General features: G+C 37.3%; 1 protein-coding gene across 1 annotated transcript in view; it reads left to right on the plus strand.

The window, feature by feature from the left end:
* NTN4 (netrin 4) overlaps positions 1-25227 on the plus strand; it is a 107245-nt gene that overhangs the window by 55761 nt on the left and 26257 nt on the right. The window contains 3 exon segments of the mRNA XM_006084124.2: positions 12446-12572; positions 14724-14873; positions 14876-14911. Coding sequence (XP_006084186.1) covers positions 12446-12572; positions 14724-14873; positions 14876-14911 — 313 coding nt within the window.

The following is a 25227-nucleotide window of genomic DNA, read 5'->3' on the forward strand; positions in this document are numbered from 1 at the left end:
CCAATGATTTTATTTAACTCATTATTAATGAGGGATCAGTAAGACATTATAAAGGGTTCAAAGGAAAATTCAAAGAACCACACATACATAGGCAAATAAAGAATGCTGGAAATATATTTACAAATTGATGCAAAACAGGTCAATGGTTAATTGAAAGGCAATGATTAATTGTATTCTTACCAGACACAACTGACTTGCATTTCTATGAACCATAATTATTTGCATTATTATTAATTTTCTACAACTTAGAGAGCTGAGAAATAATTCAATAATAAAAGGCAGAGATAACCCAGAAGGTTGTGTTAGAACAGTGTCATCTTTTTTGGGGGGGGAGGGAGGTAGGGGGAGAGGGACATTGCAAAGTCTTTCACAATTTTTCCCAACACAAAGAATATTATTTGTTAATCAGGGAAATATGCAAAGAAAGGATATTCTGATAATGTGGGCTCCAAAAAGATGTTACATTTGATCCTCTTTCACCCATTGTTATAAATAAAATAAAAATAGTTTCTATCCCTAACTCACAAAAAGAAAGAGAAAGACTTGCTTTGTTCTAGGAAATCATTACTCTGAAGGATATAAGAATCCTACCTAAAATTACTCAAGAATCTAAAATTTAAAGTAAAATGCTCACTAGAAAAACATACTGTTGGCCCAATAGATTTTTAAAATGGTAATATTTTAAAGCCTCCTTTTACTTAGCTTTAAAAAGAGAGGTTATTTTATTAACAATATTTTTAAACCTAAAATTTTTTGTGAAATTTATTTGAAAGGCTTAAATTATGCTTTTCTCTGCTCTGGAGCAGTTTCTGTTTTCCTTTCTGCTAATGGGTGGGCTTGGAGGTAGGGAGGGTTGGTTTTGTTTATTTTATTTTGATTTTGACTAATTATCTAATTTTCACAAAAGGGGCCATGATGAATGTTGAAAGATAAACCACAAAACTTGATTTGAGTTCTTAGTTCTAGTTGTAATACTACAAAACAAAGGTCTTTAAGCAATTTTGGAATTAAGGCCCATCATTTGTTGTAGGAAGATTTGGTAGCATTTGGAAACTTGTATGTGTGTATGCATGCTTCTGACTACTCCTTCAACTCTTGATCTCTTATGGTAAATAGCATGCACAATGGCACAGATAAATTGCCATTTAGATACATAAATCAAAGCATTGGGGCATACACAATTGTTTACATGAAAAAATGAAAATAAGGCAGCAATCTGAATCTAGAAATTTACCTAAATCATTAAGTTATACTCATCTAGAGGCCCAGTGCACTAAATCGTGCACGGGTAGCATCGCTAGGCCTGGCCAGAGATCAGGGCCGATCGGCTGGGGCCTTTCTTCATTCTGCACCACCCCTTGGTGGTCAGCGCACATCATAGCAAGCGATCAAACTCCCAGTCTCCCAGTCAAACTCTCGAGGGGGACATTTTGCATAATATATATATATATATATATATTCTCACCATTCCTCCATACCCCTAAATTTAAAACTGACTGTAAAAGTAAATCATACCTAATAGGGAGAGTAAATAACATAAAGGAGGTGTTATCCACAAAGAACCAATCTGTAATTAGAGTTCATTTCCATTCCTGTTATCATCTCCTTTTGTAAATTTCTTCACTGGAGTTTCTGATAAGTAGGCCTGTTAAAACTTGCAGTGGTGCATAAATGGCACAGGAGGCAACTGAATGGTCAGTGTATAGATAAGTTTTACAATGAACCAATGAGAATCTAAAAGGATTCTCTAGCCTTACTTTCCCTGAACTTACTCATGCCAATGTGGCAAATGGGGGCTAATATTTCTGTATTCATTTATCCCCAAAGCTGCTAGGCTTCTCCCAGAGGAATGGGACTAATAATCTACTCAAGAACTGAATACTCTTGAAAGGAAATGGCTCACTTTGAGTCCAAACCAGCCTTTGTTCTGAAGAACTCTTCAAGGACAAATAGGTTTGGAAAACACCAGTTCTATTTAGATAAGAATCTGAATAGGCTTGGCCAAAGTGGATCACTCAAAAATCCTACTCTCCAGGGACTTATAACGGCATATTTTAGGGGTTAAGATGGTGGCTTTGAGTCAGACTGCTAGAATTCAAATAGCTCCACGACATCTTGGCTTTGTGACCTTAGGCAAATTACTAAAACGCTTTGAACTTCAATTTTCCCCTTTGTGAAATGGCAATGATAATTGTACCTACCTTATCTTGTGTAACTCCAATGAGTTGATATTTATGTAATGCCTAGAACAGTGGCTTGTACATCGGGACATCATGCTAACCAATTATCTACTACTACTATTATTGTTATTATTTATTATCATCATCATCATTATAATTATTATTACTTCCATTTCCCTCCATGACTGACCCTGTTCCTTGGGCTCATAGTAGATCTCCCAGAGCAACTATAGATAACTGCTACACAGAACATTTTTACCTACAAGCCTTGCTCAGATGTGAGCTAGTATATCCCTTATAGGAAGCACTGTAGATAAAACTGAATGTCTTTAAATCCTACCCTTCCCCAAATCCTCCTTTGTGACAATTTAAAGTATCTCATTTTCACTTGAAATGCATAATTAGTACTCTGCCTTCTTGGGAAATTTTAAAAATAGAACTAAACTTCATACCTAAGGTTCTGAATGCTCCATTAAATATACACTGAGTGGCCAGATTATTATGACCACCCCATCAGTACTTCGTTGGGCCACTTTTTGCCTCCAATACTACAGCGATTCTTCTTGGCATTGACTCCATGAGATGTTGAAAGGTGATGCGAGGAATCTGACACCATGCCTGATGAATAGCACTGTCCAGTTCTGTGAGATTTGATGGTTGTGGAATCAGCTGCCTGATGGCTCTTTTAACTTCGTCCCACAAATGCTCAATTGGAATGAGATCTGGTGATTGTGGGGACCACCTAAGCAAGGTAGTCTCCCTCATGTTCTTGAAACCACTCCTGCACAATACAAGAACCATGGCATGGTGCATTGTCTTGTTGGAAGAAGCCATCTCCATTGGGATACGCCATCTACATGATAGGATGAACTTGATCAGCAATGATACTTAGGTATGTTGTGCTATTCAGACGTTGTTCCACACGAATTAAAGGGCCCAAATCATGCCAGGAAAACATGCCCCAAACCATAACACTGCCCCCACCAGCTTGAAGGGTTGTACTCATGCATGTGGGGTGCATGCTTTCATGCTGTTTCCGCCAAATTCTCACTCTGCCATCTGCATGATGCAACTGGAAATGTGATTCATCGGACCACCTGACTTTTTTCCAATGCTCGACTGTCCAATCCTTGTGTTCCTGTGCGAATTGGAGACATTTTACCTTGGTAACTGCAGATAGCAAAGGTGTTCGAACAGGCCTTCGGCTGTTTTGCTGATACTCGCTCCATGGCTCCGAGCACCAACAATCATCCCACGTTCAAAGGCTGTTAAATCGCGTTGTTTACCCATATCTTCAGAAAAAAATCACTTCTACTGTCGTGGTAAACAACCTGCTTCCCTATTTATAATGGTCTGGCCCTATAGCAACTTCAGTGCAAAATTATAGCTAATTTGCCTACAAACGTCAGGTGGTCATAATAATTTGGCCACTCAGTGTATATTGGCTGAATGAACTGTGAAAAACAGTATAGCATTTCCTCAAAAAAATTAAAAATGGAACTTCCATTTGACCCAGTAATCCCACTTCTAGGACTATATCCCAAGAAAACAGAAATACCAATCAGAAAGGATTTATGCACCCCTATGTTCATAGCAGCACAATTTACAACAGCCTAAATGCCCATCAGCAGATGAGTGGATTAGAAAACTATGGTACATCTATACAATGGAATACTACACTGATGTAAAAAAGAAGGAATTCTTACCATTTGCAACAGCATGGATGGAACTGGAGAGCATTATGCTAAGCGGAATAAGCCAGTCAGAGAAAGATAAATATTACATGATCTCACTCATTTGTGGAATATAATGAACATAAACTAATGAACAAAAATAGAATCAGAGTCATAGAAGCATCGAACAGACTGTCCAACCTATGAGGGAAGATGGGGGGTGAAGGGGTAAAAGATCAACCAAAGGACTTGTATATATGCATATGAGCATACCCAGTGGACACAGATTGGGGGTGGGAGGAAGGGTGAGGGCATGTGCTGAGGGGTGGGGGTAGCCAGGGAGTGGTCAATGGGGGGAAAAAAGAGACTTACATAATACTTTAAACAATAAAGAATTTAAATTAAATATACATATACACATATATCTATACTAATAAAAGGGTAATATGCTAATTAGACCAGACATCTTCCGGACATCCTTCCGGACAAAGCCATGGTGGCGGGGCCAAGGCAGAGGCAGTTAGAGGTGATCAGACTGGCAGGGGAGAGCAGTTAGGGGCAATCAGGCCAGCAGGGGAGGGCAGTTAGGGGGGATCAGGCCAGCAGGGGAGAGCAGTTAGGGGGAACAGGCTGTCAGGGGAGAGCAGTTAGGGGGATTAGGCTGGCAGGGGAGGGCAGTTAGGGCAACCAGGCTGGCAGGGGAGGGCAGTTAGGGGTGACCAGGCAGGAAGGCAGAGAGGTTAGGGGCAACCAGGCTGGCAGGGGAGGTTAGTTAGGGGCGATCAGGCAGGCAGGCAGAGAGGTTAGTAATGATCAGGCAGGCAGGCAGAGATGATTAGGGGCAATCCGGCAGGCAGGCAGAGGTGGTTAGGGACGATCAGGCAGGCAGGGAACAGTTAGGGGTATCAGGCAGGCAGGCAGAGTGGTTAGGGGTGATCAGGCAGGCAGGCAGGTGAGCGGTTAGGAGCCAGTGGTCCCAGATTGCAAGTCGGACATCCCCCAAGGGGTCCCGGATTGGAGAGGGTGTAGGTCGGGCTGATGGACACCCCCACTCAGTGCACGAATTTCGTGCACCCGGATATATATAAAAAAAATTTTAAAAATTAACACATTTGTTGAAAACAAATGAGTTAAATTTCAAAGAAATTTAAGCCACTTGTTTCTTCTTCCCTTCAAGGATGTACAATCTAGTAGAGAAAGGCAGGTAAACACATGATTACATTCAGTGTACTAAATGCAGTTTTCTTATGAAATTTTCATTGCTCCATTCATACTTTTTTCCAGCTCTGTCAGCCAGAGCAAGGTTCTTGGCACAAGAGTGAAGTAGGCACAGTTGCCTTTGGCTCCTTCCCTCTCCTCTTAAGACATTCCCTTTGCCTCCACCAAAAAGTCACTTCCTTGTCTAGGTAGCTAACTCTGTTTCCAGTTCTAGGATTGAGAACAGATGGCAATAATCCTAGTTGATATGTTTGTTGCTAATAATTTAAGGTTTTTCCCCTTTTGAGTGTTAAGTGCATTCTTGTAGGGACTCCTGGACTTAAACAGCATTGAGGAGCTAAAAGATGAACCTCTACAGGAAGAATTTCAGGCAGCTGGCTAGGGGGGAAGAGAGAAGTACTGCCCAATTTTCATTCTTTAATCATGACTGCTCCTGCTCTATATCTATTCTTGTTTTATTGTTCATGCTTTCTGAAAAGAGCTGTATTCTCTAGTGTTCAAGTACAGACCAATGAATAGATTACAGAGCTTTTCAATTACTTGCATTCTTGCTATATATATTATTGGGCAAAGCTTTGGAATACTCAGCCTTCAACCTATTTTGCCCCCATTCTGACAATATGTTTCAAGGTCCCTTTCCCATCAAACTCAATTATTATGCTTCATATTCACCATAGAACTCCATCTTCTGTTAAATTGAAACATGCAAACCTTTAATGGGAAAAAGGAATATTTTATTCGTTAATGAAAAGACATGTTTTTCTTACAATGCTTTCTATTCAAAGGTCTGTGCTGTAGCATTGTTGTGCATGTTTTTGTCCTACATAAGAGTAACAGGTCCTAACAGGCTAGCATGTTATTAGAATTTATCTCTTTTCATGCATAAGAAGTTCATTCTTTTAAAAGTTAATCCTTTTCTCTAAAAAGGACATACTATCTCTTTAGAAAGTAATCAGTTTTTGCCTTCACATTTTGTCTTAAATTGCTACATAGCATTGTTCCACTTCTAAATCATTTGTCATAGCTAAGTGGAGGTTCCTGAATTGCTGCAGCTGCTGTTACAGAAGCATTTTCCTTTGGTTCATAGAGTAGGGACTGTTTGCATCCTCTTTTCTGAAACATTTTTAAAAGTTCCAATGATGATATGAAAAAAGATTTTTTTTTACTTTAAACAATTTTTTATTTTTCAATTACAGTTGGCATACAATATTATATTAGTTTCAGGTGTACAACCCAGTAGACTGATAAAAAATTAAAATAAAATGGTGTGTGTGTAAAAAGTAATGGCACAATAGCACAAGGAAATTATCCCATTTATGAAATTCAAGATTTTCTGAATACTTAACTATAAAATCTTTCTTTTCCCTATTAACTTTCATCAGAATTTTTAATTGGACATAAATAACAGTTGTTTCTTTCTTTCTTGGAATGAATTAGGAAGCAAATTTTGTCACACACTCCTAAAAGAAATCCGTTAATGTGCCTCCTCCAAAGCATTAACAGATTGGTTTTTTGCTTTGGTAATTCCATTAAGGTGAATGTCTGTGGTGAGCATCAATAGATGATGAAATATACCTTTGTTTGGAAGGAAGGAGCTGGAATGATATTTGTTCTATTACTTCTAGAGTCACAAGCAATGGAAAAATGCAATGTAAAAAGAGAAAAACAGTGGGGGAAAATCAGAAAGAATAGGTCTTAGTTTAGGTATAGTCAGTATTGACAAATGAAAGTTTGTCTTCAGAAACTATTAACATTTACTTTTTCATTTGTGTCACAAGTAGTGCCTGCAAGAAAGAACAGATATTCTCCTAGCTGTCTCTTGTTTGATTTTAAGATGATCTGTATTGTTGAGATGGCAACAGGTCCCAGCCATAGGACATTTGCTTCTTCTCTGGTAGCTAATAAAGGATTATGAGTAGTTGCCTTCAACCAACACAAAGAAGGAAACCTTAAAATCATAGAACCTTAAGTCCAACTGATGTTGCTCAGTGGTTGAGCGTCGACCTATGAACCGGGAGGTCATGGTTCAATTCCTGGTCAGGGCACATGCCTGGGTTGTGGGCTCCATCCCTGGTTTGGGGCATGCAGGAGACAGCCGATCAATGATTCTCTCTCATCATTGATGTTTCTATCTCTCTCTCCCTCTCCTTTCCTCTCTGAAATTAATAAAAATATTTTTTAAAAATCATAGAACCTTAAGACTAGAAGGACCCTAAAAGTTTTCTAAGCCAATCTTCCATCTAATATTTAAATATTCTACAACATCTTGATAATTGATTGTTCAACCCATTTGATTCTCACCACCTCTTGCCATGGATAATTTCCTCAGCTTTATGATTGCTGACTACTAAAGGCCTTCTGCCCCCAAAAGAACAATAACTGAAAAAAGCAGCTTTTCTAGGCAAGACTTGTGTATCTTCCAGTGATGTTTTTCAAAGATAATTTCCTCATTTTGCTCCCCACCTAGATTCCTGAGTCTGTAGCCTCAGATATGATATGATATAATATAATATAATATAATATAATATAATATAATATAATATAATATAATATATATAATATAATATATATAATTTTCTCTTTGTATTTATTTGGCTATTTGTCACCAAAGTGCACAGCTATTAATGAGCATGCTGTTCCAATAATTCTTTAAATTACTGGTTCAAAGTTTGTATGAGTCCCTCCATGTAAGATAAATATGCTAAAAGTGATTTGCAAGTAGGTTAATAGTAGTAACAAATAAATAATATTAGATATAAGTAGGAAAAATTTTGTAATAAAATAATATTTTATTATAATAGAGGGGGTATAAAACTCATAGAGTGCCCAAAATGCCAAGGTGTACCTCTTAGATAATCAGGAACTACAGATTTGTTGTTAAAGTAGATTTCTCATTTTCTAATTAGATAGCCAGACACCACTCCTCTTCAAATAAATCTTAAGTACATAATTCCATTTTCCTGCTCCTTATCTACTTTATGTTTGTGTACCAAATAAGAGCTATGTTTAACTAACTTGTTACTAAAGTTTCCTTTGTTTTTTTTTCAATGAAGACAGTTTTACTTGCACATTTTTCACAAGCATCAAATAGTGGGTGATCTTTCAAGCTTGAACAGTAACAGTTGTATCGCTGAGGAAGGATTTCTTGTTTCAAATGATCTAGATAATGATTTACAGCTATTTTGGGTAATACTCAAAATGACAGCTCCTTGAATTTTTTTGTGTGCAGAAAAATTTGCTGGGCTGGCATCTTTCAGACCCTGGGAGGTCATCCCAATTCTCAGCATGTGGGAAACAAGGGAATGCTCTGAAATCCTTACTCCAGAGGGAACTGACCTGTCCACATTAACTTGTGATACATGTGAATGTTTGATGAGATTTCCCCAAATGTCTGTGGCCTCCTGAGGCCTGGAATTTGTGGGCCAGGGCTAACCTATGAGCTGTGGGTATTCCAGGACCAAACCTGAAACACTGACCTATAATGATAGTTTACTTCCTCTAAAGAAAACTAACAGTACTTTGTAGTATCTATCTTTATATAGTACTGTATACATGGTTGTTAAAAAGTATAAAGGATGCAAAAAGGCAGTAAATAAGAATTAACAACCTTTTAAAATTTGGAACATTATCAGAAAATACACATGGGTACCACTGGCTGTTGGAAAATATAAGCTGAGATACAATAATAAAGAAATAATAAAGGAGGAAGAATAACGAGAAAAGACAAGATAGGGAGTGATATAGAAAGAAATATGTTTAAAGAAAATAACATAGGGTATTTAATATATTTTCAGTATTCAAAAATCTTCAGTGGGTCTTCAGTACCTACAGGATAAATTCCAGCATCCTTAAGCTGATATATATACATTTCATGACTTTTTATTTATTATTTTTAACTTTATATTAAGTTTTTTGGTTCATTTTCTTTTTTAATTTTATATTTCAATTATAGTTTATGTTCAATATTATTTTGTATTAGTTTCAGGTGTACAAAATAGTGGTTAGACAATCATATACTTTACAAAGTGGTCCCTCTGATATTTCAAATACCAACCTGGCACTATACATAGTTATTACAATATTATTGACTACTAGAGGCCTGGTGCACGAATTCGTGCACGGGTGGGATCCGGCCAGCCGGGGTAAGGGGCCACGGGCAGTTGGCTGGCCAGCCCTGCCCCCTGGTCGAACTCCCGGTCAAGGGGACAATTTGCATAATAGCCTCTTATTATATAGGATATTCCCTATGCTGTACTTTACATCCCCAGGGCTATTTTGTGACTACCAATTTGTACTTCTTAATCCATTCACCTTTTTCATCCAGCCCCCCAAAGCCCCCTCCCCTCTGATAGCTTTCAGACTGTTCTCTATCTATGAGTCTGTTTCTATTTTGTTGTTTATTTTTTTCATTAGATTCAACATTATGTAAAATTATATAATACTTGTCTTTCTCTGACTGATCTTCATTATGCTATCAACTTCCTTCAGCTACTCAAGTTTGCCTTCACTTTATTAAACTCTTCAACTTTGGAAGGTTTTTCTTATTCAGTTTTTCCAAAGATTCCATTTTGTTTGAAATCAGCATCTCATACAAGTAAACAAAGTTATTCAGTTTTTACTGAGAGCCTTTAAAGAATCTTACCATGCAGAAGCTATTTGATAAAGAGTTTCCCTTTTCATGATGTTAAGGAATGTTGAATTCAAAAGATTTAATAAGCCCCGCCAGTGTTGCTCAGTGGTTGAGCACTGAGCTATGAACCAAGAGGTCACAGTTCGATTCCAGGTCAGACCACATGTCCGGGTTGCAGGCTCAATCCCCAGTGTGGGGTGTGCAGGAGGCGACCGATCAATGATTCTCTCTCATCATTGATGTTCCTATCTCTCTCTCCCTTTCCCTCCTTCTCTGAAATCAATAAAAATATATATTTTTAAAAAAGATTTAATAAGAGCAGTAGGACTAGAGCATTTCTTCCAGAATATATGAAAAATCAGATATCCTGGAGCTAGAATGAAAAGACCTCACTCTTATAGACCAGTAGAAACTGAATTCCTGCAGACCTCCAAATTTAAGTGCAAATTTATCTTTAGAGCTTGCCTGGATGTGAAAATGGAGATGTATAGTAAACTCTTACAACTCCATGGGACTTTCCATATCAATAGCTCCTATGGAAAAATGGTCACAAAGAGAAGCCCAAGAAAATGGGTAGCTATAATTCACTTCACACTTGGGCATTCCAAGACCAAACCAATAAATTGAATTATAACATTAGTTGAATTTCTACAAAAAATACCAACAAAAATTTTGACAACATCATGGTACTCTGAGGAGCCAATTCCACCCTCTCAAATAAATAATTATATATATTTATTTACTAATCCCTAAAAGCTAAAAAGACAGCTATAATCAATTTTTATTAAGCACAAAAACCTTACATTACAATACACAGAAATGAAATTTAGCAAGATGACCACCAAGATCATTGTTTATGAAATTTTCCAGATTATAACTCTTAGGCCTCATGTGGTTTATTCACAAGTAGCCTGCAGTTCTCCAAGCACTATGTAATCCTTGCACTTGAATATGTGAATATAAGTTCCACAATAGCTATATATCATACTTGGATAATATTTATGCTACTTTCAGAGTCCCTCCATAAAGATACACACACACACACACACACACACACACACACACACACACGAGGCCCAGTGCACATTCATGCACTGGAGGGGGGTCCCTCAGCCTGGCCTGCACCCTCTCACAGTCTGGAACCCCTCGAGGGATGTCCGACTGCCAGCTTAGGCCAGCTCCCCCTGGGCCAGCAGTCAGACATCTCCCAAGGGGTCCTTAGTGCTGCTGAGGAGGAGGGAGAGGCTCCCGCCACCGCCGCTGTGCTCGCCAGCCGTGAGCCACAGGGGGAGTGCACTGACCACCAGGGGGCAGCTCCTGTGCTGAGCGTCTGCCCCCTGGTGGTCAGTGCATGTCATAGTGACTGATCATTTGGCCATCCAGCCAATTTGCATATTAGCCTTTTATTATATAGGATATTAAGATAATTAAAAGAGAAAGGGGCTCTTGGGTAAAATAGCACAACTTACTAGAGTGTTAAATTAGGCAAAGCAGTAGATCAATGTATTGGTGTAACTATTTCCAGATTTGTTGAACTCTAGGAACTCATTTTGATTCTGACCATTCTAAATACATGTCATTTTGATTGTTTGCAATCAAAACATTTTAGATTATCCCTAGACTCCTAGCACCACACCTTGGTTTATTTTGTTTCCTCTTCCTGGTAACTTTCTTCGCTACTGTCAGAAATACTGTCCATCTTCAAGGACCAGCTCAAAACCCAAACCTTCTCATAAAGCCCTCCAGAACTGCCAACCTATGGTAATTTTCACAACTTTTAATTCCAACAGCATTTTGTTTCATAGGTATTTATTTATTGTCTAGTTTATCTGTAATTTTTTCTATGTAAATCTTTTTTTTCTCTAACTACATTTATACTTCTCTTAAAGACCGAAATTATATTTTGTAATGCTTTGTGGGCCAAACATTGCCTGACGTATTGAATCTCGTGTGTGTGTGTGTGTGTGTGTGTGTGTATTTAAGTTTTCTTTTTTGCTTATTGATTTGGGGAAGAGAGAGAGAAAAACAAAGGGAGTTATTGATTTATTTGTTTGTCTACTTATTTATTCATTGATTGATTCCTGAATGTGCCCTGACCAAGGATCAAACCTGAAACCTTGGTGTATCTGGATGACACTCTAACCAACTGAGCTATCTGGCCAGGGCTCCCTTGTATATATTCATTAAACAATTTTTGACTGGTATTATCTTTATGCTGAGTTACCTTTATACTGTTTCTCAAAAAAAAAAAACACAAAAAAACCCCACACAAAATAACACTTGGCCCTGGCTGGGTAGCTCAATTGGTTAGAGTGTCTTCTGAATACACCAAGGTTATGGGTTCGATCCTCGGTCAGGCCACATACAATAATCAACCAATGAATGCATAAATAAGTGGAACAACAAATTGATGTTTCTCTCTCTTTTCCTCTCTTTTTCTAAACTGTGGGATTAAAAGAAAATAACCAGTCATTTTGACAAAATGTATTCAAAGTCTTAAAGATATACATATTTTACCATTTAATTTGACTTCTAGAAAACACATTTCAAATAAATAAAGCTGTACACAGATAGTTAGCTACAAAGATATTCATTATTGCATTAAAATATAATATGTAAAAATATACAAAAATAGGTGAATGAATGTCATATTTTAAAGCCAATTAATGAGATGAGATTGTGGGAAGAAATGCTCTTTTCTAGCATGGTTTGTGCTCATAGCTCTTACTTATTTTTGTTTGTAGATCCATGGGAAGTGTATGTGTAAACACAACACAGCAGGCACCCACTGCCAACATTGTGCACCATTGTACAATGACCGCCCCTGGGAGGCAGCTGATGGCAAAACAGGATCTCCTAAAGAGTGCAGAAGTAAGTACCAAGCCTAGAAGACTCAGAGCCTTCTTTACAAAGTAAGCTTATCTGTGGACTCCTTGTTGTCTCTGGAAACATAATATAAAGTGGTGGGTGACCGACATAAACATAGCCAGTATCGCTGCCCACTATGCCCTCAACTATTGGAAAGAATGACAGCTTGCCAAGTTGCCAATATGACTGTTTTGCCAAGAATATGTTGCTCATTTTCTTGGCCACTTTGGGGCACCTAAGCACCCTTCCTAATAATTTGGCATCATAAAAACATGGCCAGACACAAGAGCAACTAGGATAATGGTATTCAGTAACCCTCATAGTAGAGTTAATGAATTATACTCATGAACTCATTTCTCAAAACAACCCTATAAAGCAGGTGGTGTTAATCCCATTTTCGAGATCTGGAAATTGAAGCTTAGTAAGATTAAGTAATTTTCCAAAATTAGTAAATAGAGTTAAGACTTGGTCCCAAATCTTCAGAATCCCAAATTAAATACTTTCTCCCCATACTATCATACTATTACTTAAAATGACAAATCAGATTTGAAATTATGCCAGTAAGTCAAGAAGGAGACTGCATTACCAGGTTAACTTTGGGTTTAAGGTTTGAAATTAGATAGAAGGGTAAAAAATATGGGAATATGAATCATTGGGTTCTTTTTTCAATTCAAAGTATTCAGAGGAAGTCACATGCCCATAACAATGTTCATACTCACAAACTTCAATTTTACTGGGCTTTACAGGCAAGTACTGTGGGTAAAGTTGTGAGAAGTCTCTTCTCATACATAATTTGGCATCATAACTGATTTATTTTAGTTTCTAGGAAATGTAAAGGATTTCCTCTAAGCATAAATCTTAAATTATCTTATAATATGCTTTTTAAAGATTATAAATCTTCTCAAAATATCATAACATATCAAGGAAACAATGAAAAACAATAGCACAAACATTTTCAAATACAGCTGACCTCCACACAAAAAAGGTCTGGAATCTTATTCTAAATCACTCATCAAGAGAATCTGAAGAATTTCTCCTAAATTCCTAGAATGCCATGCTGGCCCTTTACAGAGAATCCAACTGCATATCTAAATACATATAGAACATAAAGACTTGTCACTTGGTGCTACTGACTGATAATCCTAGAAATGCCTTTCAGAAATTGATTACATAGGAAACACTACTGACCTCTGCTATAGAAAATTAAGGCTTCCATAAGCAACTACCTTTACTCACCAGTACAACAATAGCTGATGAATAGAAAGACAAATAAATCTACCTACCAAGTTATTAACTCCTGTCAAACAGAACTTTTTCCAGGCTTAGTGAGCATAAATTCAGGCCTATATCTGCAATATGAATTATTTTCAAATAATGCCTGACAATCTAGGTTTTTCTAAGGCATGAGACCCACAGTGATAACAGTACCTTGAGAAGAAGCAGGAATGGAAATGGTGACATATTTCCATTAAAGAGAGAAAAAATTGGTGGCCACTCAAATAGTCTTTCCAAAATAAATTCAACTCCAGTTGCTAAGGTAACTGTTATATCTCTGCCTACGTAGACAAATCTACAACTGATTTGCTTTCAGACATGTCTTCAAACTTATTTTTTAATTTAAAAATCTAATATGTCAATTATATCTCAAAAAATCTATAAAGAAACACTAAACATATACACCAAAAATACCCCAAAACTTTTTTAAAAAAGGAAAGTAATGCCTGGATGGTGTGGTTCAGTGGTTGAGTGTCGACCTATGAACCAGGACATCACAGTTCGATTCCCAGTCAGGGCACGTGTCTGGGATGCAGGCTTGATCCCCAGTGGGGGGCATGCGGGAGGCAGCTGATCAATGATTCTCTCATCATTGATGTTTCTATCTCTCTCTCTCTCTCTTCCTCTCTGAAATCAATTAAAAAATATATTTTTTTAAAGAAAGTAGTAACCTATTAAAGGCAAGAGGAAACAGGATAAATGCGGATGGGAGACTAGAGTTTTTGATGTATACCTATTTATATTGTTTTGGTTCTTATGTACTGTAATAATATGTACTCTTCAAAAAACTAAAAATAAAATTTAAAAAATTAACTGAATATTAGAAAACCTACCACTTTATTTTTAATGATTTGCTTTCCTTCCACGCTTCTTTTCCAGCCTGCAAGTGCAATGGACATGCTGATGCCTGTCACTTTGACATTAATGTGTGGGAGGCATCAGGGAATCGCAGTGGTGGTGTCTGCAATGACTGTCAGCACAACACGGAAGGCCAGCATTGCCAGCGATGTAAGCCAGGCTTCTACCGGGACTCCGGAGACCCTTCTCTGCTCCAGATGCTTGCAAATGTAAGTGAACTCATTCATGGTTGCTGGAGAAAAGGTTGATATGTATAAAAGGGATGAATCTTTCCATCCTTCATTTGCTGGTCCAAGGGAGAGAGGTCATGAAATTTCAGACAATACACTCACACTCATCAATTAACTTCATTGATAAGGGGCAAGAATTTTCATCTTGTTAGGTGAAAACAGTACAATATTCATTTAAAAAAATTCTCCTTTCTCACTCTCCATGAAGTGAAATTATTTTCTGTAGCACCACATTTTGGAAAACAAGATGTCTAGTATAAGGGAAAAAAGAATGACGAAGAGGGAGATATATTTAAAATTATCTTAAGACAAAATATATGAGTAGAGCATTGACAATAATAAGTAGACTGAAGTTAATAAAATAAAGAGTGGTTTCCTGCACTTGGGTCATTCTAGCTTTCATCTCTAGAGTGAATTTGAACACCTGTTTGGTTTCAGTATGAACGTACTTTGGTTGACACTGCTCTAATGTACCCCCATATCATAAACAAATTTAGAACATAATAATAAATCCCTTCTCTTCCCCACCCAATACCAAATTCATATAGAATGGATTCTGTTTTTGTTGGCATAACTCCAAGGAGTTTATTTGGAAAAAAGAGTAGAATTTTAAAATGCCTGTGCAATTATCTGAAATGTGACTGTAAAAGGTGCACGCAGAACTTAAGTCCATGTCCAATGTGGCTGAACAGCTTGCCTAACTACATGAGTATTTACATGTCTATTAACTCAGAAATTATTAGAGGACAAACTACTCAAGACTCTTAATGGAGATTGATGATCATGCCCTTCCTTTCCCCACCAAGGACTCCATGTTCTGGCTCAAAACAGTGACAGGAAGGGAGCAATACAATGGGAAATAATCATTCAAAATCTTGGTGTGTTTTTTTAATTTAAAGGAAAAAGTCTAGTGTTCTTGAAAAATACATATTTTTAATGTCAGGCAGGAGATATCTACATGAAAATTTGAGTGGGCTTCTTTGTTACAAGCTTTCTCTCTTAAACTGTAGAAGATAGATTGTGGCACACTGCACTTTCAACACTGAGCCCGAAATTTGGATGTAATACTGTTTCTCAGAGTTCTATTTTACTTCAGCTTCTGCATGTACTCAGACTTGAAGCTAGAAATCAATAATAATTCATATTGCTAATCTCTCCTAGTTAACAAATACTTAGATGCACCAAGTAAGGAATTATGAAAATAACTTATACCAATTTAGTCCTTTTAGCATAATTTGTAGCAGGTAGATGGGTTAGTAGGGAAGATCTATATCTCCTTCTTTCCTTCTCCAGACAGCCCCCTGATCAACTGGTAGACTGCCCAATGAAGGCTTATCTTCATTCACTATTCCAGCATATGTTTGGGGCACAGATTCCTGTGTCCATTCACTTCCCTAGCATGGTTTTCCTTATTAGCACCTTCTGGTTCTTTTCTTCCCTTTACTGAGCCAGGGGTAGGTCCCAACACCTATTAGCACATCTAATTCTTATCTCTACCAACTCTCCATAATATATTATTTAATTGGCAAACATATGTTTGGCAACATTTTCACTATTATTATTTTTGTTTGTTTTAATTTAAATTCTTTATTGTTTAAAGTATTACATATGTCTCCATATTCCCCCATTGATCTCTCCCCGGCCACTCCCACCCTCCAGCACATGCCCTCATCCCCCTACTGTCTGTGTCCATTGGTTTCCTTATATGCATACATACAAGTCCTTTGGTTGATCTCTTATCCTGCCCTCCCACCCACCCTTCTTTCCCTCTGAGGTCTGACTGTCTGTTCGATGCTTTGTGTCTCTGGATCTATTTTTGTTCATTATGTTCCACAAATGAGTGAGATCATGTTATATTTATCTTTCTCCAACTGGCTTATTTCGCTTAGCATAACGCTCTCCAGGTCCATCCATGCTGTTGCGAATAGTAAGAGTTCTTTCTTTTTTACAGCAGCATAGAACTCCATTGTGTAGATGTACCACAGGTTTATAATCCACTCATCTGTTGATGGGCACTTGTGCTGTTTCCAAATCTTAGTTATTGTAAATTGTGCTGCTATGAACATAGGGGTGCATATATCCTTTCTGATTGGTGTTTCTAATTTCTTGGGATATATTCTTAGAAGTGGGATTACTGGGTCAAATGGGAGTTCCATTTTTAATTTTTTTGAGGAAACTCTATACTGTTTTCCACAGTGGCTGCACCAGTCTGCATTCCCACCAGCAGTGCACGAGGGTTCCTTTTTCTCCACATCCTCACCATCACTTGTTTATTGATTTGTTGATGATAGCCCTTCTGACAGGTGTGAAATGGTACCGCATTGTCGTTTTGATTTGTATCTCTCGGGTGATTAGTGACTTTGAGCATGTTTTCATGTCTCTTGGCCTTCTGTATGTCCTCTTTTGAAAAGTATCTATTTAGGTCCTTTGCCCACTTTTTGATTGGGTTGCTTACCTTCCTTTTGTTAAACTGTATGAGTTCCCTATAAATTTTGGAGATTAAACCCTTATTGGATATAACATTGGCAAGTATGTTCTCCCATGCTGTAGGCTCTCTTGTTGTTTTGTTGATGGTTTTCTTTGCTGTGCAGAAGCTTTTTATTTTGATGTAGTCCCATTTGTTTATTTTCTCCTTAGTTTCCATTGTCCTAAGAGCTGTATCAGTAAAGATATTGCTACAACATACATCTGATATTTTGCTGCCTATGGATTCTTCTAAGATTTTTATGATTTCTCATCTTACATTTAAGTCCTTTATCCATTTTGAGTTTATTTTTGTGTATGGTGTAAGTTGGCGGTCTAGTTTCATTTTTTTGCATGTACCTGTCCAATTTTCCCAACACCATTTATTGAAGAGACTATCTTGACTCCATTGTATGCTCTTGCCTCCTTTGTCAAATATTAATTGAGCATAATGGCTTGGGTCGATTTCTGGGTTCTCTGTTCTGTTCCATTGATCTATATGTGTGTTCTTGTGCTAGTATCAGGCAGTTTTGAGAATAGTGGCTTTGTAATATAGCTTGATATCTGGTATTGTCATCCCTCCAACATTGTTCTTTCTCAAGATTGCTGCAGCTATTCGGAATCTTTTTTTATTCCAAATGAATTTTTGGAGAGTTTGTTCTAGGTCTGTGAAATATGCCATTGGTATTTGATGGGGATTGCATTGAATCTATAGATTGTTTTGGGTAGTATGGACATTTTAATGATGTTGATTCTACCAATCCATGAAATGGTATATTCTTCCATTTCTTTATGTCTTCCTCTATCTCTTTTTTCAATGTCATGTAGTTTTCCGAGTACAGGTGTTTTACCTCCTTAGTTAAGTTTATTCCTAGGTATCTTAATTTTTTTGTTGCAATGGTAAATGGGGTTGTTGTTTTTTTAGTTTCTCTTTCTGTGAGCTCATTATTGGTGTATAAAAAAGCCATAGATTTCTGGGTGTTAATTTTGTATCCTGCTACATTGCTGAACTAATTTATCAAGTCTAATAGTTCATTTTCACTATTATTTAGCAATATTTTCTTATCATTAACTATCTCCTTGGCAGATGTGTCCCTGTCACTTCGAGAGTTATTAATTCCAATAAAATTAATGACAAATAAATTAATTAACTGACATTTATTACGTATCTATAATGTATCAGATTTCATGGTAGGTGCTGATATAGATGTTGCTATAGCCACAACTTTTCTCCCTTAGTTCCCAATTTACTTTTATGACAAAGATAGTATCAAGAAAACAAGTTGATATTTTTAAAACTTTAAACTATCTCAGTGTGTGGTTCTATCAACAACATGTACAATGTTATTCAAAATAACAATTTTATTATATTTATTCTACTCTGCTCACCAAGGCAGAAAAGAAATCTGCTACTCAGTGTGTGGCCCAGAGACCAATCCCACTGGCACCATCTGATTAGAAAATGCAGAACTTCTATTCCCATCCAGACCCACCCAATAAAATTTGCACTTTAACAAAATTCCCAGGTGATCATATCATATTAAAGTTTGAGAATGCTGCAGAAAGCTTTTCAATAAAAGTTAAATGCATTTTAGCACTTACTGTAAAGGTTAATTTTTAAAAAATTAGCCAGAACATCCTATCATTCCCTGAGCATCAAATTTACCAAGGTTTGCATCTCTACTTGTGCATATAGACTTAGAATTTTTAAAAACTGAATTACATAAAGATTTACTGAGGGGGAAATGGAAATCTGGATAAGTATGTTTCTGTAGTTTAGTCCTTTCCAAAGTTTAATCCATGGAACACTAATTCCATGAGATGTTAGTAGAAATGAATATAAGGCGGAATCTGTCTATGGCCTGAAAATTTAGAAAATGGTGAATTAATCAAAGGTTTCCTCAGGATTTCTCAGAGCCCTTCATATGCTAATTTTCATTAACAAACCTCAGACAGATCTTTGAGGCGTCTCTCTTAAATTTTACCGGGAATGCCTGTGTCTGTCTGTCTCTCTCTCTCTCTCTCTCTCTCTCTCTCTCTCTCTCTCTTTCTTTCCTTCCTTCCTTCCTTCCTTCCTTCCTTCCTTCCTTCCTTCCTTCCTTTCTTTCTTTTTCTTAATGTGTTGGCAAATGGCCTTGGTGATTCTTTTTTTATTATTATTTTTTTTATTGATCTCAGAGAGGAAGGGAGAGGGAGAGAGAGATAGAAATATCAATGATGAGAGAGAATCATGGATTGGCTGCTTCCTGCACAGCCCACACAGGGGATGGAGCCCACAACCCGGGCATGTGCCCTGACTGGGAATCGAACCATGACTTCCTGGTTCATAGGTCGATGCTCAACCACTGAGCCACGCCAGCCAGGCAGGGAATGCCTTTCTTACAGAACATCTGTGGGGCCAATGTTCTATAGAAACTTGGGAAGCCATGTCCCAGAAATTCCTTCTCTTTATTTGTTATTTATTTCCAAGTGCTAGATCCCACAATCATATATCAAGGACCTTATATTTCTATCAGTGAAATAATTACAAACATAACATAAACTAAGCCTCGGCAGTCTACAATCATTTATCAGTGATGACATATGAAAACACTTCTCGCCCTCATTTCCTAGTTTATGTCTTCTCAGGAGTTGGAACCATTGAAAACTTGAAGCATCAACCCAGACAGAATTTACCAGTAGTACATAAATTATATACTTAGTGTTGCTCAGGAGACATGTCTTGAGTGCCAGGCACTGTAATAAGCAATAGGTCTGTAAAGATAAAAGGTCTTCCCTAAAAGATCTTACACTCTAGATGAGGAGAAACTTAAAATAACAGGCCACTTCAATCCACTGTGGTGATGGTGGTGATATGATAGTAATAGCTGATGTGCATATAGTGCCTACTATTTTCTGTTCACGGTTCAAAGGGCAATATATTCATTAATTCATTTAACTTTCACAAAAGCACTTTGATATAGGTACTATTATTATCCCCACTATACGAGGAAGTGCAATGAAAGAGATTTGTGGAGTACCTGAAGGGAATGTGTGGATGAGATGGAAGCAGGTGAGGGGAGATTTCCTTGGTGAGATGCCTCCAACACTTCTTTTGTTGTTGTTTTATTTTTTTCCTCTAAAAGTGCCGAAACACACTTTGTCCTACTTTCTAATCGATGATTGCCTTCTTCGCCTTTAATGAGTCCATCTAGAAAATGGAATGAACTTATGTTATTCAATCTACCACACATTTAATAGAATACTCACCTTGGCACATTCATTCATTTAACAAGTATTAGTGGCACTAGTCTTGGGACTCTGTTCACAGTTACATCACCAGCTCCCTGCCAAGTAAGCCAAGGATTTATTGGCCCCATTCATGTTCCAGGCTCTATTTTCCCTACCTCTATCCTGATAAGCACCGTGCTAAGTGCTATAGTCCTTACGTGTGCACTTAATTGATGGCCATAAATTCATCAAACTTAAATAAAAAGAGTCATGCACCAAATCTACTAGCCAACAGATATATTCCTGTGAGCAATTAAATCATTTCTGTTCTCACTTCCTCTTTATTTCAACTGTAACCAGAATCAACTGCGGGACCCAAACAGTCAGCTACACATTTCCATTGCCAAGAAATCACTTCTAAGGATTCCAAAGATGTTTGTTTTTTTAAGACTACTGAAGATCATTGAAACTGAATTTATTTCTACAACTCAGAAAACAAATTTTAAAAGGACAGTGAATTTAAGGTCTGTGAACACAAGGGACAGTGTGAAACCGCCCCAACTGAATCTGGGGCTGAGAGCAGAAATCGAGGCTCAAACTGGCTGGTCACAAGAAGTAAAATGGAAAACATAATTTCACTGAGGTACTGAGGTACTGTAAGGAATACCATCTCTCTGTTCTAAAAGAGAAGTCTCTTTTAGAGTAATTTATTTGAAATCTCTAAAGTCACTTATGTACCTTTGGTATCCTATAACCTTAGATTTCCCTAAGGCAGGCACAGTATAAATGTGAGAATAAACCTAATAGGCAGTGGTATGCTGACTTTCTAGGGAGAAAAGAAAACAAACAAAACAAAATGCTGATTTATAGCACTGGCCAATTTTTATGGTTTAAATAGTCCCACCATGCCAGTTTCAAGCTACCAGATCATTGTTGTTTTCTTTAATCAGGAATTCAGTGACTCAGACTCTAAACCAAAAGGGGAATGGTTTCTCTCCTTTGAATGAAGTCTTGCACCTTCACGGTCCCCTTTCTGATCCAAGAACTTTTCTCTAGTCAAACCTGCATATGGATCAGAATCACTTGGGAACACTTATTAAAAACATGACATCTCAGAGCTCCGGCCCTGATCTTCCGAATCAGAATCTCCATCAGGGATGGGGGTTGAGATCTGTATTTTTTTAAATTTCTTTATTGATTAAGTTATTACATATGGGTCCTTATCCCCACATTACCCTCCTGTCCCCCCACCCCACTCATGCCCTCACCCCCCTGTTGTCTGTGTCCATTGGTTAGGCCTATATGCATGCATATAAGTCCTTTGGTTGATCTCTCCCTTGCCCCCACCCTCCCCTACCTTCCCTCTGAGGTTTGACGGTCTGATCAATGTTTCTCTGTCTCTGGATCTGTTTTTGTTCATCAGATTATGTTGTTCATTATATTCCATAAATGAGTGAGATCATGTGATATTTATCTTTCTCTGACTGGCTTGTTTTGCTTAGCATAATGCTCTCCAGTTCCATCGATGCTGTTGCAAATGGTAAGAACTCCTTTTTAAAAAAATATATTTTATTGATTTTTTACAGAGAAGAAGGGTGAGGGATAGAGAGTTAGAAACATCAATCAGCTGCCTCCTGCACACTCCCTACTGGGGATGTGCCCACAACCAAGGTACATGCCCTTGACTGGAATCGAACCTGGGACCCTTCAGTCCGCAGGCCAATGCTCTATCCACTGAGCAAAACCAGTCAGGGCAAGAACTCCTTTTTTACCACAGCGTAGTATTCCATTGTGTAGATGTACCACAGTTTTTTAATCCACTCATCTACTGATAAGCACTTATGCTGTATTTTTAAGTTTCATTGGTAATTCTGATTCAGCCTTTTGGCCTCCTGACTAGCATATGAGGACAACTACTTATATCATTCTTGTTTCTTGTGTGAGCTCCATTTATTTTCATCTTTGGTGAAAGATTTTGAGCTAATAGTCATCTATAACTTAGTCTACTCACTGAATTAGCCATGACTCTGACAGGAAATCCTAAAGGATTACTAAAACTCTGGCTAGACAGGTAGGTCTTCTCTCCTGACATAGTGAGAGATGTGAATGTTAGTACCTTCACCCACTTGAAGATGTCTAACTTAGAACCTCAGCTTTTCTCCAAGCAATTTCTGGCAGAATTCTAAGATGTCTGTTTTTCATGTAACAGTTTCAAAATAAAGACCTAGCAATTCCATTCAGAGAATGCCCTCTTATTCATAGTATATAAATTTATTTACTGTAAATATCTCATACTTTGAAGTGAATTAGTATACTGCACCTGGAATTTATAATAAAATTAGTGCCACATCAACATTTTCCTTTTACTTCATATTTACATATTTTAAAACATAGCATTAAACTAGTACAAGTATGTTATTGTGTTGGATTTAAATAATCATTGAATTCAGTTCTTCATAAAGTCCTTTTCTCCTTCTCATTCCTTTTAACACAAAGGGTGTTAAATATTAGACAAATGGGAAATTGATTGGGTATGGAATATTAACAGCTATTCGCTCCATGACATGAAATTTCCTACAGAAAAATTTCCTTACTTTAGTAGAACACATGGTTTGAAACAGATGTTTGAAGAAAATGCTTTCTAGAACAGAATTAGCTCTCTTTTTAAGAAATAGCCAGTTAGTAACTATACAATAAATTTATTGACCTTTATGTCAAAACTTATTTTTAACTATTGCATAGTCTTTCTCCATATTTAAAGAAAAATCAGCAAATGGAAAAGAAAGCAGAATTCATTCCCTATCAAAGTAAACAACCTCTTAAAAAACTGACGTGCCCTTCCTTCCTCCCTGGTGGGCCAAAATAAATGTAGTCAATTGCGTTTCAGTAGAGAATGAATAAAAATAAACTTGATCCCTCTGCCCTTAAACCCAAACCAAGTGTTTACCAAGATAATGTCTGGTTACTTGGTTACTGTTACCCTAACTAGCCAGCTCTCTTTGTAAAGACAGAGTTCTATCATCCACCCAAATCATTTTTTCTGTTCTTCTTTCCTTTTTTTTTTCTTTCTGACTTAAGTGAGAACTGCTCAGCTGATGGAAATAAAAGTGCTTTGAATGGGTGACTATCTTGCCGCAGGTCACTTTTCTATCCTTCACAGTCTACTCAGATATGATCTTCTCATGATGTTCCCAGAAAGAATCTTTGTGTTTGCTCATACCTCTATTTAACAATTACTTCATTCTACCTCTAGGGTGGTTTTTCTTTCCCTTCAAAATGTCTTAAAAATAAAAAATTTAAATTAGTAAAAACCAGAATACCTTACCACAGTGACACATTTAGGAACCCATAGGACGTCCATTTTTCATTCTTGCGCCTATGTTCTGGTCTGTCTCAGAAAAGGATTTTCCTCAAGGGTCATTGACATTTCTTTCAGTATTAGCTTAAGTGGGCTTTTCTTTCAAATTGTAATCTTAGAAAGCCACATGAGTTCATTTTATGTCATGTAAACAACATAGACATCTTTGTTTTATATTGAAAGTAACTGTGTATGATTCCAGCATAGAATCAATATGAAGTAACTGTTTCTGAAAAGCAAACTTTAAATAGTCTAGTGCAGTGATGGCGAACCTTTTGAGCTCGGCGTGTCAGCATTTTGAAAAACCTAACTTAACTCTGGTGCCATGTCACATATAGAAATAGAAATTTTTTTATATTGCAACCATAGTAAAACAAAGATTTATATTTTTGATATTTATTTTATATATTTAAATGCCATTTAACAAAGAAAAATCAACCAAAAAAATGAGTTCGCGTGTCACCTCTGACACGCGTGTCATAGGTTCGCCATCACTGGTGTAGGCTCATGACCCTGGCTGGCCTGGCCAGTCAGAGTCCTTCCCAGAAAGTTATACATCCTGAAGTGGGTAAAGAGAGTTCCCTCCTTCCTCTGGATTTGTGAAGATGAGAAGATGTGAGGCTGGTGCTACCTCCAATGTTGTCTTTCTCCGTGGACTGAAAGCCTGTCTTCAATAGAAAAGAATGAGACCAAAACAGAGAAGGACAGAGATTATGGAGAAAGATGGGGAGAAAATATTAATATCATTTAAGACCCTGGATCCTCCCTTCTCCTTCCCATTAACATGAACTAATAATTCCTTAAGTTGATTGATTTGCATTTCCAGTGCTTGCAACCAAAATAATTCTGACTAATCAGTGCTCTTATTAATGAGTTCCAATATATCCAATCTAACCTCACAGTTTTTACCTTATTCAATCTTTTTGAAGTCCATGTGTCCACTAGCTATGTTCTCTTTCTTATATATTCTCTTAGCTTTTATACCACTTTTCTGGCTACTTCATCTTGGTCTCCTTCTGGCACTTTGCCCTCTGGATTTTCACACTATGCTTTTCTTCCTGTGAAAGAACATCAAAATCCACAACTTCAAAAACCATTTCTACTCCATTTATTCTATATCAGACATCCCATAAGCACCTCAAGTCCAAAGGGCCTACAGAAACCCTATTTTGATACCAAACCTGCTTCTCCTATTACTATATTCTGCTTCTCAACCAGTTAACTGATTACCAAAAGGCCAAACAAGAATCCAAAGAATCATTGT

The sequence above is a fragment of the Myotis lucifugus genome, unplaced genomic scaffold (genome assembly GCF_000147115.1).
Source record: "Myotis lucifugus unplaced genomic scaffold, Myoluc2.0 scaffold_10, whole genome shotgun sequence".
Lineage (NCBI taxonomy): Eukaryota > Metazoa > Chordata > Mammalia > Chiroptera > Vespertilionidae > Myotis > Myotis lucifugus.